The sequence below is a fragment of the Podarcis filfolensis genome (genome assembly GCF_964270895.1).
Source record: "Podarcis filfolensis genome assembly, chromosome: Z".
NCBI classification, from domain to species: domain Eukaryota; kingdom Metazoa; phylum Chordata; class Lepidosauria; order Squamata; family Lacertidae; genus Podarcis; species Podarcis filfolensis.
Genome location: NC_139617.1, coordinates 21,731,854 through 21,747,149, shown reverse-complemented (window position 1 = coordinate 21,747,149; position 15,296 = coordinate 21,731,854). Strand labels below are relative to the sequence as shown.

The 15,296-nt window shown below is 44.0% G+C and overlaps 1 protein-coding gene across 2 annotated transcripts in view; it reads left to right on the top strand.

The window, feature by feature from the left end:
• The window catches only part of SH3BGRL (SH3 domain binding glutamate rich protein like), a 40,661-nt gene that overhangs the window by 19,419 nt on the left and 5,946 nt on the right, over nucleotides 1–15,296 (top strand). For both annotated transcript variants that reach the window (XR_014543711.1, XM_083596186.1), the window contains exons 2-3: nucleotides 7,962–8,147; nucleotides 13,349–13,429. Coding sequence is in view for 1 of the 2 variants with exons in the window: in XM_083596186.1 (XP_083452312.1) it covers nucleotides 7,962–8,147; nucleotides 13,349–13,429 (267 nt within the window). In the remaining variant the exon portion in view is untranslated. The remainder of the gene's footprint in view (nucleotides 1–7,961; nucleotides 8,148–13,348; nucleotides 13,430–15,296) is intronic.

Below are 15,296 nucleotides of genomic sequence, written 5' to 3'. Positions count from 1 at the left end.
CATGTGTGATTCTTGGCTCAAAAAAGCCCCAGTGCCTGAGACAGCAGAAGCAGCAAGAGTTCAGCAGTAATTACCCACTTCTAAAAATAGTCATGTTTTATCAGACCTCATGCAATGCAGAGCAACAGGGAAAGCGCTTGGAGCTCTTTGCTGCAAATGTCCTGATGGTGCTTGAATGCCCTATGGTCTGAAGAGATGTCAGCACCAGCTGAGGGTACTCAGCACCCTATTAGCAGGATTGCTAGAAGTCTTTGGGAGACTGAGGAGTGAGGTCCACTTGGCCGTTTTCTTAAAGTGGTGTGGTAGTAAATGCTGGCACTCTGTGACAACCATAGCCACGGCCCTTCATGAATTTTGTTTGGCCAGTGCATACTATGGCTTGAACACCAAGCTAGAGTTTTTTGCACATTTTGAGCATTTTCCGCTCAAATCCTGCTTTGCTTAACATCTAATCTGATGAAGAATACTGGTGAACTCAAAAGCTTGTTCACTGTTTTGTGTCATTTTGCTTGGGACTTTGGAAATCCTTCTCCACGCCCTCCCTTTTATCCATGCATGCCATGCCAATCTACCTCTTTTTCTGCCTAGCTTCCTTGATGGGTTTCTCTCAGAATAAAGCCTATTTATTTGGCATGTAGAATTAGCAAATAGCACCCCAGGATCTGGCCTTGTTGCCCTGTTGTTAAATAATTGTCAGAACCTCATCCCTACCTGCCTCTGCACCACTGAGTGGCATTGTCTCAATTTGGACATCACACTAAACCGTGGATTGCAGTAATCATAACTTAGAACCCAGACTATAGTTTCAGCTTCCAAATGTACAACACAAACCACAGTTTAGAAATTCTTGCCTGCTTTTGTTTTCCAAACAATGTGTGCTGCTTCTCACAGGCTATTCCACAGAGCTCCAAACCATAGTAAGTTGGTTCAAATGGAGCCTTAAGCCAAGCTGTGACTTAGCCCAAAAGCACTGGCTCCTGGGGCAGAGATTGACATCTCTTTGCTTCTCTTCAGCCCTGTTGCTGCTGCTAGTGGAGCAAGACAAACCATAAACCCAAGTTCAGATGACAGGCTAAACCAAATCATGGCTTAGCACAGCAGCAGCGGGAGGATTGGGGGAGGAGCACTGTGACCATGATCTCCTCTTGAGGAACCTACGGTACTTGTTTGTGCATTCTCCTGAAGACATAGTTTGGTTTAGCATTAGGTGTGAACTGGCTCTATGTCTTTCCTTCTGCACATTCAAGAGAGAGAAAACTTGGCCACAAGCTTTTAAATAGTTTTCTTTTGCAGATTAATAAACTAAAGCATTAAATGATTGATAGATTTGGTGAGGAGGTTAATCTGTAGGGTTGATAATTGAAGAGCACCGTTGTTCTACTTTTGAATCAGTTCTGACTCTGGTTTGCTACTGAAATAGAAAGTGAAAAAAGTCAAAGCCAAGATGGCATTTTGCTTCCAGCAATGAGTGCTGTCTCTTGATTTATTGCAAATTTACCTCTTGCTTCTCTCAGTGGAATGTTGTGAAGGTTTGTGCAACCTGAGTATCTGGAAATGGCAGTGGCAGAGGAAAAAAACCAGCTTGTGTTTATTAATGTTCTTTTTAAGGAAGAAGAGTGAGCTGTAATATTCCAGGGTGTTATGTTTATGTAGCCTTCAGGAAACTCTAAATCTAAATACTCTAAATCTTGTGGCACCGTTTGGCACTTAAAGGTTGCCAAACTTCTTGTGAGATGAGCTTGTTTACTAATGCATCACAATATGCAACTGGTGAAGTAGTCTGTAGCTAACGAAATTTTCTGCAGCAGTAAACCTGGTAGTCTTTCAGGCAGGAGTGGGGAGCCTGTGACATGCCCCCCCCCCATAGTGTTGGACTCCAACTGCCACAATCCCTAGTCAGCATAACCAGTAACAGGGGATGTTGGGAATTATAGTTAAGCAACATTCAGAGGGGCTCAGTTTCACCAGCCCTTGCTTTATGATCTTGTTCACACTACAGTGGTACCTTGGCTTAAGAACTTAATTCGTTCTGGAGGTCCATTCTTAACCTGAAACTGTTCTTAACCTGAAGCACCACTTTAGCTAATGGGGCCTCCCGCTGCCACGGCACAATTTCTGTTCTCATCCTGAAGCAAAATTCTTAACCCAAGGTACTATTTCTGGGTTAGTGGAGCCTGTAACCTGAAGCGTCTGTAACCCGTAACCTGAAGCGTCTGTAACCCGAGGTACCACTGTATAGCTAAACAATGACTTGTCTATAACCATCAGGTTATGCATTTACCTTGTTTGAGCCATCTCTTCCAGCAGCTCTAGCTGAAGGGTTGGTTGCTTTACCAAAAAATCCCTAAGGGCAAATTGGGTATATTCATGTCCTCCACAAGCTATGTCTGAACCCAAGCCCTTTATGTTTCATTGAGGACAAAAGGAGGCAACTGTCTCAGCTGAATGACTTTGTAGGCTTATTCCTTGGTTGACCTTTTTTTGGTTCAGTGGGCTAACATGGCTAGTCTTCTGGAGGATTTGTTTGTGTGCCCCACATCATTTTTACAGGATCAGTTTCTTTGTAAGGAGGAAGTTTTGGAGATTTGTGCTATGTTTATCTCATTTGATTTACAAATATACAAGCTGATGGGAAGGAAGGAGCAGGCATGCACCCGGGCCAGCAAAAATTTCCAAAAGCTCAGCCCTCTAGATCTCTCTTTCTGGCCTTTGGGATTCTTACCAGGTCACTCTCGTCCCCAGCCACCCCTCCTTTCTCTGGGTCACACTCTCACTAGCCCTGCTTTGCATCCTTCTTGTGTGCCTTTGCCAGGCAGGATGGGTCTTCGAATCTTGCTTCCCTGGAGAGAGATGGGTTTGTGAGTGTTTATAGGCTACTGTAGGAAGCCAAGCCTCCCATACAAAGCTAAAATTTGCATGTGTTACTCTGCTCACTTCTGTCTCTGGCCCTGCACACTATAAGCACGTGGCCCCCAGAAGATTTCCCAGAAGTGAATGGGGCCTTGGTTTGATAAAGGTTCCCTACTTTTCCAGAAAGTGGGAAAAAGTTGCCTTTTCAAAAAGTGAAAAGCCGAAAAGCCCAGCTAGACTCAAGCAGCCACATCAAATTCCAGTTGCTTCAGAGTTTCCTTTTATTTGTTTACAGTAATGCTAGGAAATTCTGTGCCCTTTAGAAATAAAAGTTCTTGGCTTTGTTTGTTTGTGGCATGCAGGTTAACTTCTTGGCTGGTTTTGTGTTCGTTTTAGACTCTGAAAGCACAACTGTTGTTCTCAGCTGGGCACTTTCGCAGGGTGCTCTTTCAAATTGGAATGGTATGCGCATTCCTGGTGTTCTCTGGAATGTCAAAGCGACATGCAGTTAGGACCTCCAGACTGGCTTAGTTCCCTGTGGATAAATTAATTTGACTTGGCAGCAGCCCATCTCTCCCTTGTTATCGCTCCACTGAAAAGCGGCTCTCTTCTTCTGAGTTTTATCAACAGCAGTTCAGGCAATTTGAATGGACAGATCCTGTGGGCTGGCACCAAGGGTGCCCTGTACAACTTTGTGGTATGCCAGAAACAATGAGTGTCATTCCTGGTTGTTGTTGTTTTTTAAAAATACACCTTTTGGTACCGCTCATATTGAAAACTAACTCTCTCCAAGGAAATCTTGGGAATTGTAGTTCTGTGAGGGCGCTGAGGGGCTTACCATCAGTTAAGTAATGAACCCATATATTTGTTTCCAGAGTGTGGGTTTTCTTATGCTGCAGGATGTGAGGTGGTTGGGGTCAGGAAGACATTCTCCTTTGAGTAACATAGGATCTGTACTAGCTGTCTATAGGCTACAAAGTCAAATTCTTCCTCTTAATTCACAGTCTGGGACCAGCTTACCTTGCACCATGTATCCCTAGCCAGTCTTTGTCTTCAGCCAGAGAGGCACTATTGATAATAATAATAATAATAATAATAATTTTTATTTATACCCCGCCCTCCCCAGCCAAGGCCAGGCTCAGGGCGGCTAACAAGCAATAATAAAAACAAGTTAAATGAATACAACTTAAAAACAAAATTAAAATACAACATTAAAATATTGAAATATTAAAATGTAGCCTCATCGCAGGGGGAGAAAGGAAAATAAAAAAGAAAGAGAGGGAGGGAGGGAGGGAATGAAATTGGCTCCAAGCCAAAGGCCAGGTGGAACAACTCTGTCTTACAGGCCCTGCGGAAAGAAATCAGATTCTGCAGGGCCCTGGTCTCATGAGGCAGAGCGTTCCACCAGGCCGGAGCCAGAGTTGAAAAGGGTGCCTTGCTCCTGCAAGAAACAGGATGTTTAGTGCATCTGTGCCTTGGTTGGGGAATTCGTTGCCTAATTAATACAATATCAAGCCAGCACTTTGTTTCAAATGCCTGCTTCTGATGTGTCTTGCTCAATCCTTCAGCTATTTGTGAATCGTTGCCCAGAGGTTAAATTACTTTTGTGTTGTTTTTATGGATGTGTGATGATTAGCGCCAAGATACTTTGTTTGTTTGTGGTATTTAGGTATATAAAGCAAGCAGAACAAAGGATAACTTGTAGCTGGGACAGGTTGAGCTAGCCCTAGGCAGAGTAGGCCCAGCAGAGACCTGGATGCACTTGATCCTGAACCCTGCCCCGCTGATCTGAAATGGGGGCAAAGCTGGGGCGAATTTATTTGTTCTGGCTTCTCAGTCTGCAGCTCTCCTAAGCGTTCCTCAGGAAACAGGGCTGCTGATAGGCCTACCCAAAATAGCTTAATTGTGCTTCCTGGCTTTTCAGACCCTTTTGTTACTGCACACTTCTGTGACTCTTACCTGAGCTATGGGCACATCCTTTTAGGGCAGATGGGGTGCCAGCCTGCCGTCTTATATCCAGTCCAAGAGACAGTACTGGTTTCCAGCTTATTATTCCCCCTTATCCTCAGTGTCACCCTCAGTAGGTAGGAGCATGGAGACTCCCCCTACTGCCGGGCTCCTTGCCTTTTGCCCTGCCTGGCGCTGTGGCACGCGGGTGGCACTGTGGGTTAAACCACAGAGCCTAGGACTTGCCGAACAGAAGGTTGATGGTTCGAATCCCCGCGATGGGGTGAGCTCCCGTTGCTCGGTCCCTGCTCCTGCCAACCTAGCAGTTCGAAAGCACGTCAAAGTGCAAGTAGATAAATAGGTACCGCACCGGCGGGAAGGTAAATGGCATTTCCGTGCACTGCTCTGGTTCGCCAGAAGCTGCTTAGTCATGCTGGCCACATGACCTGGAAGCTGTACACTGGCTCCCTTGGCCAATAAAGCGAGATGAGCACCACAACCCCAGAGTCATCCACAACTGGACCTAATGGTCAGCGGTCCCTTTACCTTTACCCACCATTATTCTCGAGTTCATTGTGTGACATAAATTTCTTTTTCCATTCTGTCTTGCTGTTGGTCTGACAGTGTTCAAGAATCATTCTATCTTGTGCCTGCTCTATAGCTGATTGGCACTCTAGAAGCGATCCTGTGGAGACTTAAAGCCCTCCCCTCCCCCACTCCACTGGAAGGACATTTTGCCAAATACACATTTTAAAAAGGCAGACAGCAAGTTGAACTAGGTTGTTGTGTGGGTTTTCCCCGTGCTCTAGAGAGTGATCTCATTTTAGCATGTTTATTACTCTTGCGTTTAGTAAGCAAAGCTTTAAAAAAACCAACCTTTGAAATTGTCAAGCATTCCAAATATTTTATTTGTAATTGCCATCTATTTGTTGTTACTAATGAGCTTAGGATACAGAAAGCCCTGGAAAATAATTCAGAAAATTTTCGGCTCTGTACCGCTGGCTTGCTGCTTTATTAATTAGAGAAGAGTGTGAGCTAGAGTACTGACTACACAGTGTTTCTGTAAAACACAGAGCAGTTCCTGGCTTGAGGCAAGCTTATTCCAGAGAGCAGAATCATTTCTGGATTGTTTAATTAATTTTGAAAGTATCCACGGTGTGACTGGCCATCCACACAGACCCTTGTCAAAAGGTGTGGTTTTCGTTTCTGTTTTCTCTTTAAAAGTCTGTTTCAATTTTCTCCTCTATGTCTGTTCTTTGACAGTACAAGTTACATCCCCTTGCTTGCATGGCCCTGTACATTCGTATTTCCTTTCTGCAAAAAAACCTAAAAAAACAACAACTATGAGGATTAGTTAAGGCAGCCTTGCAGTATAGCACCACCTTGATAGCCATAGGTGACAAGGAATTGTGTGCAGGTATGTTAGGAGGCTGGTGAAGGTTGGCTTAGACAATATTGTCTGTTGGGCTTGCTCTGCACATGCAGCAGAATGAGGTGGTAGAATGGCTGTAGCCCTGTCAACAAATACCTCCTAGCAGAGAGAAAACTAGGACATCAGAGAGGTCATTCTAGCCAAGCCCTTTGCCTGCTGTGCTGGTTTTCTATTTGCAAGGAAGGAGCTGTAATGCCAAGGCAACATTCAGACTTGCAGTCTCAATTAGTCTAGTCCATTTCCCCATCCTGTTCTGCTGCATGTGTAGACCATGCCTCTGCCTTCATCCTTCATGTCACTGCAGTGTACGTAGCTGAATGAGCATCCTACCAGAAGCTTCAGACGTGAGAATCAACTTGTATTTCTCCCTCTTGCTTCCCCTTTCAGCCTCTATACTCCAGCATGCCAAGGAGCTTAGCTACCATATTTGGAGCTTGTCTGCCTATCTTCTGACCTCACATCTGCTCAGTGGAGGATTTGGGTGTTTTTACTTGTCCAAATATGGGAAAGCTGCTTGAAGAGTCCAGCATCTGGCCTGAATCGGAAGTAACACAGTGTTTGTAGTGCTGCTTTTCTTAACAGTAGTCTCATTAGCTTAAAGCCAGCCTATTTTTAAGCTTATTTTCTAGTGACAGGAGTTATCTGGAGATGGACAGATGTGCTGCCTGAACCCTACAGTTTCATTATACCAACATAGGAATCTGTCTTTATACTGAGTAAGACCACTGGTCCATCTAGCCCAGTATTGTTTACACTGACGGGCAGCAGCTCTCCTGTCCCTACCTGGAGATTCCAGAGACTGAATCTGGGATCTTTTGCATGCAGAGTAGATGTTCAACTACTGAGCTTTTGGCCCTTTCTGTAAAGGAGTGTGTCCTCCATTGTCTCTCAAGACAGATGGATGCCAACAACCCAGGATATTATCCAGTCACGAGTGAATAAATAATGTAGGTTACATTTGGGTGAGAAATGGTAGTAACCATGGTTATATGCTCCTGTAGGCCAGGAGTAGTTCACTTTGTTTATTTGTAGAAACCTGCCTGTGCATTATGATTGGCCTTAGAGAACCTCCTTGTAGTCCCACCCATAACAGCAATTTGGTTGCTGGTCACCAGCTTAGCTTGGTATGCCAAATGTGCCCTTTCCTGGACAGGGATAGCTTGGCTACTGGGATTCATGCACTGATAACTTCACATTTGGACTGCTGTAATGCCTTCTTGTGGGGGCTTCACTTGAGTCTGGTCTATAAGGTGTAGCTGGTGAGAACCTTGTGGCCATGATGTTGACTGTAGCACCCAGTCGTGTACATTATTGCACCTGTGCTGAGGGAACTTCACTGCCTGACAATCAGTTACAGGGACATGTTCAATATATTGTTACTAATATATAAAGCCTGAACGACTTGAGACCAGGTTACCTGAAAGACTGCCTTTCCTTCTATATAGACATGCAAAATCACTTAGATTGCCTGGGGAGATTTTACTCATGGTAAACACTATAGAGTATTACAGGGCGGTAAACCAAAAATGGGCATTTCCTACCATTGCCCCTGCACTGTGAGGCACTTCCTTCCGTTGCACATGAAACATCACCCATCAGTTGCTTCAGAATGTCTTGTAAAGACATACCTCTCTCTCCCCCCCCCCCAGCTTACCCCTGATCCATGAGATTTGATCTTGCTATTACTAAATTTCTGTTCCCAACTGATTCCTATATATATATTTTGTTCCAGATTAAAAAGCAACAGCAGGACGTGTGTGGCTTTTTGGAAGTCAACAAGATAGAGTATGAGGAGAAGGACATCGCGGCCAATGAAGAGAACCGCAAATGGATGCGGGAGAACATCCCCGAAAACTGCCGGCCGACCAGTGGGAATCCTTTGCCTCCACGAATCTTCAATGACGGCCGGTACCTTGGGGTGAGAACCAGGCCTCTCTTACCTGCCTTTTGGAAGGATACAGGGGGAAATTCTCCTGTGCAAGCCCTGAAATTAGGGCTGAGAAGAAATCCTCCATCCTAGTCCAAAAGTGTACATCTAATTTTCAGGAGCCAAATTTCGGTTTGGGGGGGTGGCAGGGGATATTTTGACAGGGGGCAGCAGTTTCTTTTTCTTGTCCTCCTTTTTTGTACTTTGTATTAAAAGTTCGGCGAAGGGCTGTAGCTCTGTCGTAGAGCATTTGCTTTGCACACAGAAAGCCCCAGGTTCACTCCCTGGAGTCTCTAGGTAGTCAGTGTAAACAATGCTGAGCTACATGGACCAATGATCTGTCTCAGCATAAAACAGCTTCATATATAAATGGTTACAAATATAACACTTACAAACAGGTTAAAAAGCATGTCAATCTCCCTAGACCCCCAAAGGTTTTCTGATTAAATTTAAAACCATGTCTTCTTCTTTGGCGATCACTCGTAGCCAAGTAAGATTCTTCCATGGTTTCCATGAACACGGTCTTAACAGTGAGTCCCTAAGTGACTGTGGAGGCCAATTCTGGATCCACATGTCCTTCCACAGTGGGGACATAGGTTTCCAGGCGGGAGTTGATTATGGTGAGGATTTGCCAAGCGTGCCTTCCTCTTAGCACGTTTCTCCCTTTCGTCCTGAGTTTGAGCGTCTTCAAAACCCATGACACCTTTGGTAAAGGCCCATTTGGAGTGCTTGCAGTCCAGTGTTTCTCAATTGTTGGTGTTTATAGCACATTTTTAAAGATTTGCCTTGAGAAAGTCTTTAAACCTCTTTTGTTGTCCACCGGTATTTCGCTTTCCATTCTTAAGTTGGGATAGAGTACAGTGGTACCTCGGGCTACATACGCTTCAGGTTACATACGCTTCAGGTTACAGACTCCACTAACCCAGAAATAGTACCTCGGGTTAAAAACTTTGCTTCAGGATGAGAACAGAAATCGTGTTCTGGCAGCAGGAGGCCCCATTAGCTAAAGTGGTGCTTCAGGTTAAGAACAGTTTCAGGTTCAGAACGGACCTCCGGAACGAATTAAGTACTTAACCTGAGGTACCACTGTAGTTGCTTTGGAAGACGATAATCAGGCATCTGAACAACATGACCAGTCCAACGAAGTTGATGTTGAAGAATCATTGCTTTGACACTGGTGATCTTTGCTTCATCCAGTACACTGGCATTAGTTTGCCTGTCTTCCCAAAGGATGTGTAAAAATTTTCAGAGACACTGTTGATGGAATCTTTTGAGGAGTCAGAACCTTTTGAGGAGTTAAAACCATGTAATAAGTTGCCCAGTGTGTAAAAACCATGCAGTATGCTCATATTCTAACCCCCTCCTCCTGTTTTCTTGTGGCTGATCTGGAGCTTTCTGTGTTATTCCCTTGGTACTCATAAGACGAGACTCTGCTTTAGGTGCCTGGCCTTTATGACTTGAAGACATGCAAAATGTTTTGCCCTTAATGGCAGCTCCTTGGCTAACTTCACTTTGGTTCTCCCATGTGACCTGCCCGAGATCTGTGACCTTTGGTGGGAGAGGCTTTGCATTAAAGAGCTAGGCTGATTACATCACAGGGGGAATTGAAAAACCTCCCGCTGGCTCCGTTAAACACTAGTATTTTCTCAACTGCAGTTGCAAAATTACTGGTTTCCTCTGTCACACTTGGCAGTATAGAGTCAACCTGACTGAATCCAGCAATGTGTTCTGTGTCGCTGATGATGGTTAATTAATAATAATAATTGAAAGGAAATGGTGTATCTGGGTGGTCTATTTTTCATTATCCTTTCCCTTCCAGGGGTCAGAACACCAGCTGTCACTTAAAAACAGCAACTCTACCTTACCAAAATACATTATACTGTATTTGCTTAAGAAGTGTATGCACTTGAACTTTCCCTGGTGCAAATTGGATCCAGTCCCGCTAAAATGTGGAAATGTGTAGCTTCCCCTTTTGCCTTTGGCTTCCTGTTTGAGTTAACTTAGATTTCCATCATTCAAGACACAGAAAGCTTTGGGATTTACCAGTGTCATCCTGTGCAATGCCTACTCAGAAATAATTTCCATTCACTCCAGGCAAATCTGTACAGGATTGCAGCATCAATCTCCTCCCATGTTTTTAATTCAAATTTTTCATTTTTAAATAGGATGCTGATTATTAAAGAGTACTGCTTCAAAAGATAGTGATTTGATGGTTTGGGTTTTTGTTTTTGTTTTTTAAAAGATTTATACACTGCCTAATTTTTTTAAAAAATCCAACCCTCTAACTGGTTTGCAGTTTTAAAAACTGGCAGTTTTAAAAACAAATATTGGGTAGATTTCAGAAGATGTTGAAAACAGTACAGTGAAGCTGGCTACCCAGAGAATAGGGGAGTGTGCCACACTAAAAGACTGATTCATTACAAGCACAGAAAAGTTACAGAAAGATGCATGGCCTCTCATTTCTGTAGTACAACTTGATAGCAAGAAATGAGATGCTCCCTGTTTGCATCTTTCAGGGTGTCAGTTGGGCAGTGGGGGGGAACATCTGTGTCTCTGCAAGTATCAGATGTTGTGCCTCTTGGCCTAGCGGGCAATTATCCAGTCCTTTAGAACCTGGAGGAGGAAGAAGCAGAGTAGGAGTTTAAAGATGGATGTATTGCTGTTGCCATGGATACTGAGACCTACTGTCTTGGCACCATGTTCAAGCTATACATTGTTAATGTTAGAAATTTTGGAGCTTAATGCTGTATTTGGGAGCTAGACGATTGCCAGACATTCTAATTCCCAGCCTGAACTAGATATGACAACTTTTCAAGCAAGCTCTTCTCATGAAGGGTGGGTAAGAAATAGAATATAATTACTATCTCACACACACACACTTTAAAAACTGTCCTGCCTTTATATACGCTCAAGGTAGTTTATAAAAATGCAACTTAGCAATTAAAGGGGGGGATTCTAAAAAACAGTAAGATATCATCTTCACTTTATTTGTATGATGTCTTTCCACACAAAAAATATGCTTTTATCAATGAAGCTTTTATCAATGTGTAGCTTTTATCAATGAAAACAGCAATACATCATAAAATCAACAATTGCGAGAACAATTTCATATTAACACCAATAATAAAAGAGTAGCGTATATGTTACAATAAAAAACTGTTCAATCACATTCAAAAAACCACACCCCAAGTTTTTAAAAAAATCTTGGCTAGGTTACATTTGCATAGGCTGTATACAGAAATAACTTCCTCCTGAGGCTAATTGAAACTAGCAATCCTATGATGTCAAAATACATCAATAAATCCAACTCATTGTCACACCAAACAGGGGTGCCAACTTGAATAAAATATGGGGGGGGGGTCCCTTGGTAAGCCCCACCCCGTATAATCAATCACATGACGCAGTGCATGGGTGCCATTTAATTGGCAATGCCCATCAACTTGGGGGGGGGGGCAGCCCACTCAAATATTTTATTTGGGGCAGGGGTTGAAGATCCCTTGGCCCCTGGGAGTTGGCTCCTATGATTCCAAAGCCTTTCCAAAGACATGTGAGCTTTGTACCAATTTCTGAATGCCAGACGTATATAACTAAGTTGCCTAAGGGGAGAGCATTCAGCCACTATGGGGCCATCACCCCAAAGGCCCTCATTTGAGCAATGGGTGGCATTGCTTCCTGTATTGGGGGAACATGGAATTAAGTCTATGAAAATGAGGTTAATAGGCAGGCAGGTTCCAACAAACTTCCTGGAGGCATCTGGCTGTGATGAGAACAGAAAACTGAACTAGTTAGGCCTTTGGTCTGTTCTTACAAGATCTCAGGGTGTGGTCCAAAAAGTTAGTTGATATAACTTGCTGAAGCTGAGTGGGTTGGGATCTAGTCAGTGTCCAAATTGGGAGACTGACTTGGGAATCCATATATATTGCCTTGAGTTCCAAGGAAGAAATTTAGAGGGGAAATATTAAAAGCACCAACATGTTCTAAGCACTGCACATATGTTAAAAGATAAGACAACCTCTTGAAGGCATGATAAGAAAGAAATAAAGAAGAAGGAATGAGGTGGGAAAAGGAAAGCTAGCAGCTTCTCCTTTATTGGCCAGTAAGAGCCAGGCTGGTCTCTTGCTTAAAGGTAAAGGGACCCCTGACCATTAGGTCCAGTCGTGACTGACTCTGGGGTTGCGGTGCTCATCTCGCTTTATTGGCTGAGGGAGCCAGCGTACAGCTTCCGGGTCATGTGGCCAGCATGACTAAGCCGCTTCTGGCGAACCAGAGCAGCGCACGGAAACGGTGTTTACCTTCCCAACGGTGCGGTACCTATTTATCCACTTGCCCTTTGATGTGCTTTTGAACTGCTAGGTTGGCAGGAGCAGGGACCAAGCAACGGGAGCTCACCCCGTCGCGGGGATTCAAACTGCCGACCTTCTGATCGGCAAGTCCTAGGCTCTGTGGTTTAACCCACAGCGCCACCCACGTCCCTTTTGGTCTCTTGCTTAACATGATGCTTTTTCCAGGAGGCATGGAGTGCAGGTCCCAGCGGCCTTTGGGGCCCTGGCTGATGCCTCAGGCCAGAGTATGCCTCGTTTTTGTTTTGTGGTCCTAGGGCAACTGGCAGTGGGAGTAGAGTGTTCTTTCTTGAAGGAAGTGGGGAAGCAACTCAATAAACCCCACCTACAAATGCAGCTAATGAAGAACAAGATACAGTCTCCTTCATAACCTAATCTTAGAGAACACTTCTCCCTGCATGAGCCCCCACCTACCAGATCTCAAAGACTAGCCCAGGGTTCACCAGCCTCTTTAGATTTTGGGGTGAGCGCCTTCTGATTACTCCCCAGATCAGCCCCTCCCTGAGAGAGTTTGAGGTGGGGGGAGAGGATAAGCACTTACGCAAACATTTTGGTTTTCCTAAGTGTAAACATTGGAACCAGTAGAATTAATCTGAGTCTTGAAAAGGATGTAGAGTTGAAAAAGGAAGTGGGAAGGAGTGTCGCTTTTCCAACTTCTTAAACTTTTCAATAACCATCTTCACAACCAAGGGGGCATTGTGTGAGAATGGTTTTTGCAAGTGCCAGGGAAAGACTTCAATGGGCTCTACTGTGCCCAAGGGTGCCATGTTGGTGACCCTTGGATGAGCCATTCTAACTGGATTGTTATTGCTGGAATGCTGATTCTCTTTCTGCTTTTTTTTAATCTGAAAGAACTATGACGATTTCTTCGAAGCTAGAGAGAATAATGCGGTATACGCCTTTTTAGGCTTGACTGCCCCACCTGGTTCCAAGGTATGTATAATTTCATCTTAATGCCTGCTTTTTTTTCCAGACAGGTATTTGCATAAATATTTTCACTTCTTTAGTAAAACATCATAGTAGTTCTAAAGGAAGATTTCTACTTGTTTTCAGAAAGTCAAGCTATGTGCTTTTGCAGAAAGCATCTATGGAGGATCACTATCCAGATAATGACTGCAGCATTGGGGGCACCTAACCCTCTGCACCATTATCCCACTGAAAATCATCCCACCTCCAACACACACACTCACACACATACACGCTGCTAATTGCCCCAGTGGTCTGTGTATTGCTGGTATACCCTTGATGGGGCAGTATTACAGGGAGGAAAGGGTTGAAACCCCCTCTCCCTCTCTCTCTCTCTCTCTCTCTCTCTCTCTCTCTCTCTCTCTCTCCCCCCCCCTCTCTCCCTCTCTCCCTCTCTCCCTCTCTCCCTCTCCGCCCCACCCACCTTAGCCCTGATCCAGGTTGGCTGCTTTTTCTGGCGGAAAGTAGACTGCTGAAATCCTGTGCTTACCGTAATGTGTAGGAAAGAGAGGAGGTGGGTAGGGAAACAATCCACAAGAGGGGACAGGAGAGGGAGTCCTTAAAAATCAGAACTTGCTAAAGCGTTTGTTGTAAAGGTGAATGTTAGCCGTGAAATATCTGAACATTCTTGGAACTGTGCTGTCTCTTTGTAATAGACTTTTGCCTTAGGTAGTTTACAGACTTGTTTTGCGTAGCTGTCTAGGTTAGTTAAGCACTGGATTCCTGTGAGAGGTCTTGAAATGGGAAAATTCTTTTCTGATTTCAATCAGATGAGATAGGACTAGCTTGCCTGCTAGCATTCTTCTATGTAAACACGTTTGAAGAGTAATTGATTCGCTATCAAGTGTTCACAGTGCTACATTTTCTCTCCAGCCCACCTTTTGATCTGATAAGTTGGTTCTTAAGGTTATTGTTCTTAAGGTTATTAGCTGTCATGCTTATTGACTCCTTGAATTTAAAAGGGGGAGGATTTGAAAATATTTAGCATTTGTATTGTGAACCATTGCTTTTTGTGTATGTGTGTGTTTTGGTTATATCTCTCGCACACAGAGAGACACACACCAGTTTCCCTGAAAAGAAACTGTGGGGGATATACCTTGACTTTTCAAAACCTAGCTACTGAATTGCTGATTGCAGGATTTGAGTATACACAAAAAATGTTCATGTGATGTCCTTGCAAACACACCTGAAAGTCAGGATTGCCCTGCTAAGTACATACTGTATGTGCTGAAAACCTGGGTGGTTGTTTTACACGCGCACACACACATACTTATAAATTTGTTTAAAACATACCCAAAACAACAACTTAGTGCAAAATAAAAAATCAAGGTTTCTAAAGTGGAAACATCTAGAAATGTGCTGGTTTAAAAACTCATCACCCACAACAGCAAAAAATGGAGCTCACAATCCAGGAAACACATAGGAATGTAGCTGTTGAGCATCTCTAGGGAGAACATTCTAGGTTTGCTGTTGCACAAATTAGAATGGAACTTAAAACTTTTGACAGATGTAGGATAAAGAGACATTGGAACTCTTCCAGGGGTGCTGGTTCCTATTGGGACCAGTAGGGCGGTAGGAAGGTAGGTAGAGCTAGAACCAATGATAGCCAGAGCCCACTAATTTTAGCTTTGTACCCATCCTCCTCCTTCCTGCTGAGCTGTGCAAGTGGAAGACCAGGACTAAGGAGGAGGAAGATGGCAGGCAGGACCACCCCTGGCTTGGCCTGTAAGTAAGAAGGACTGCAGTTGGTGGGGCAGTATCCTGTCTATCCTAATGGATCAGCCTCTATTCAGATATGCTCTGAGCCCACCTTGAAACATGAACTTGCAGGCAT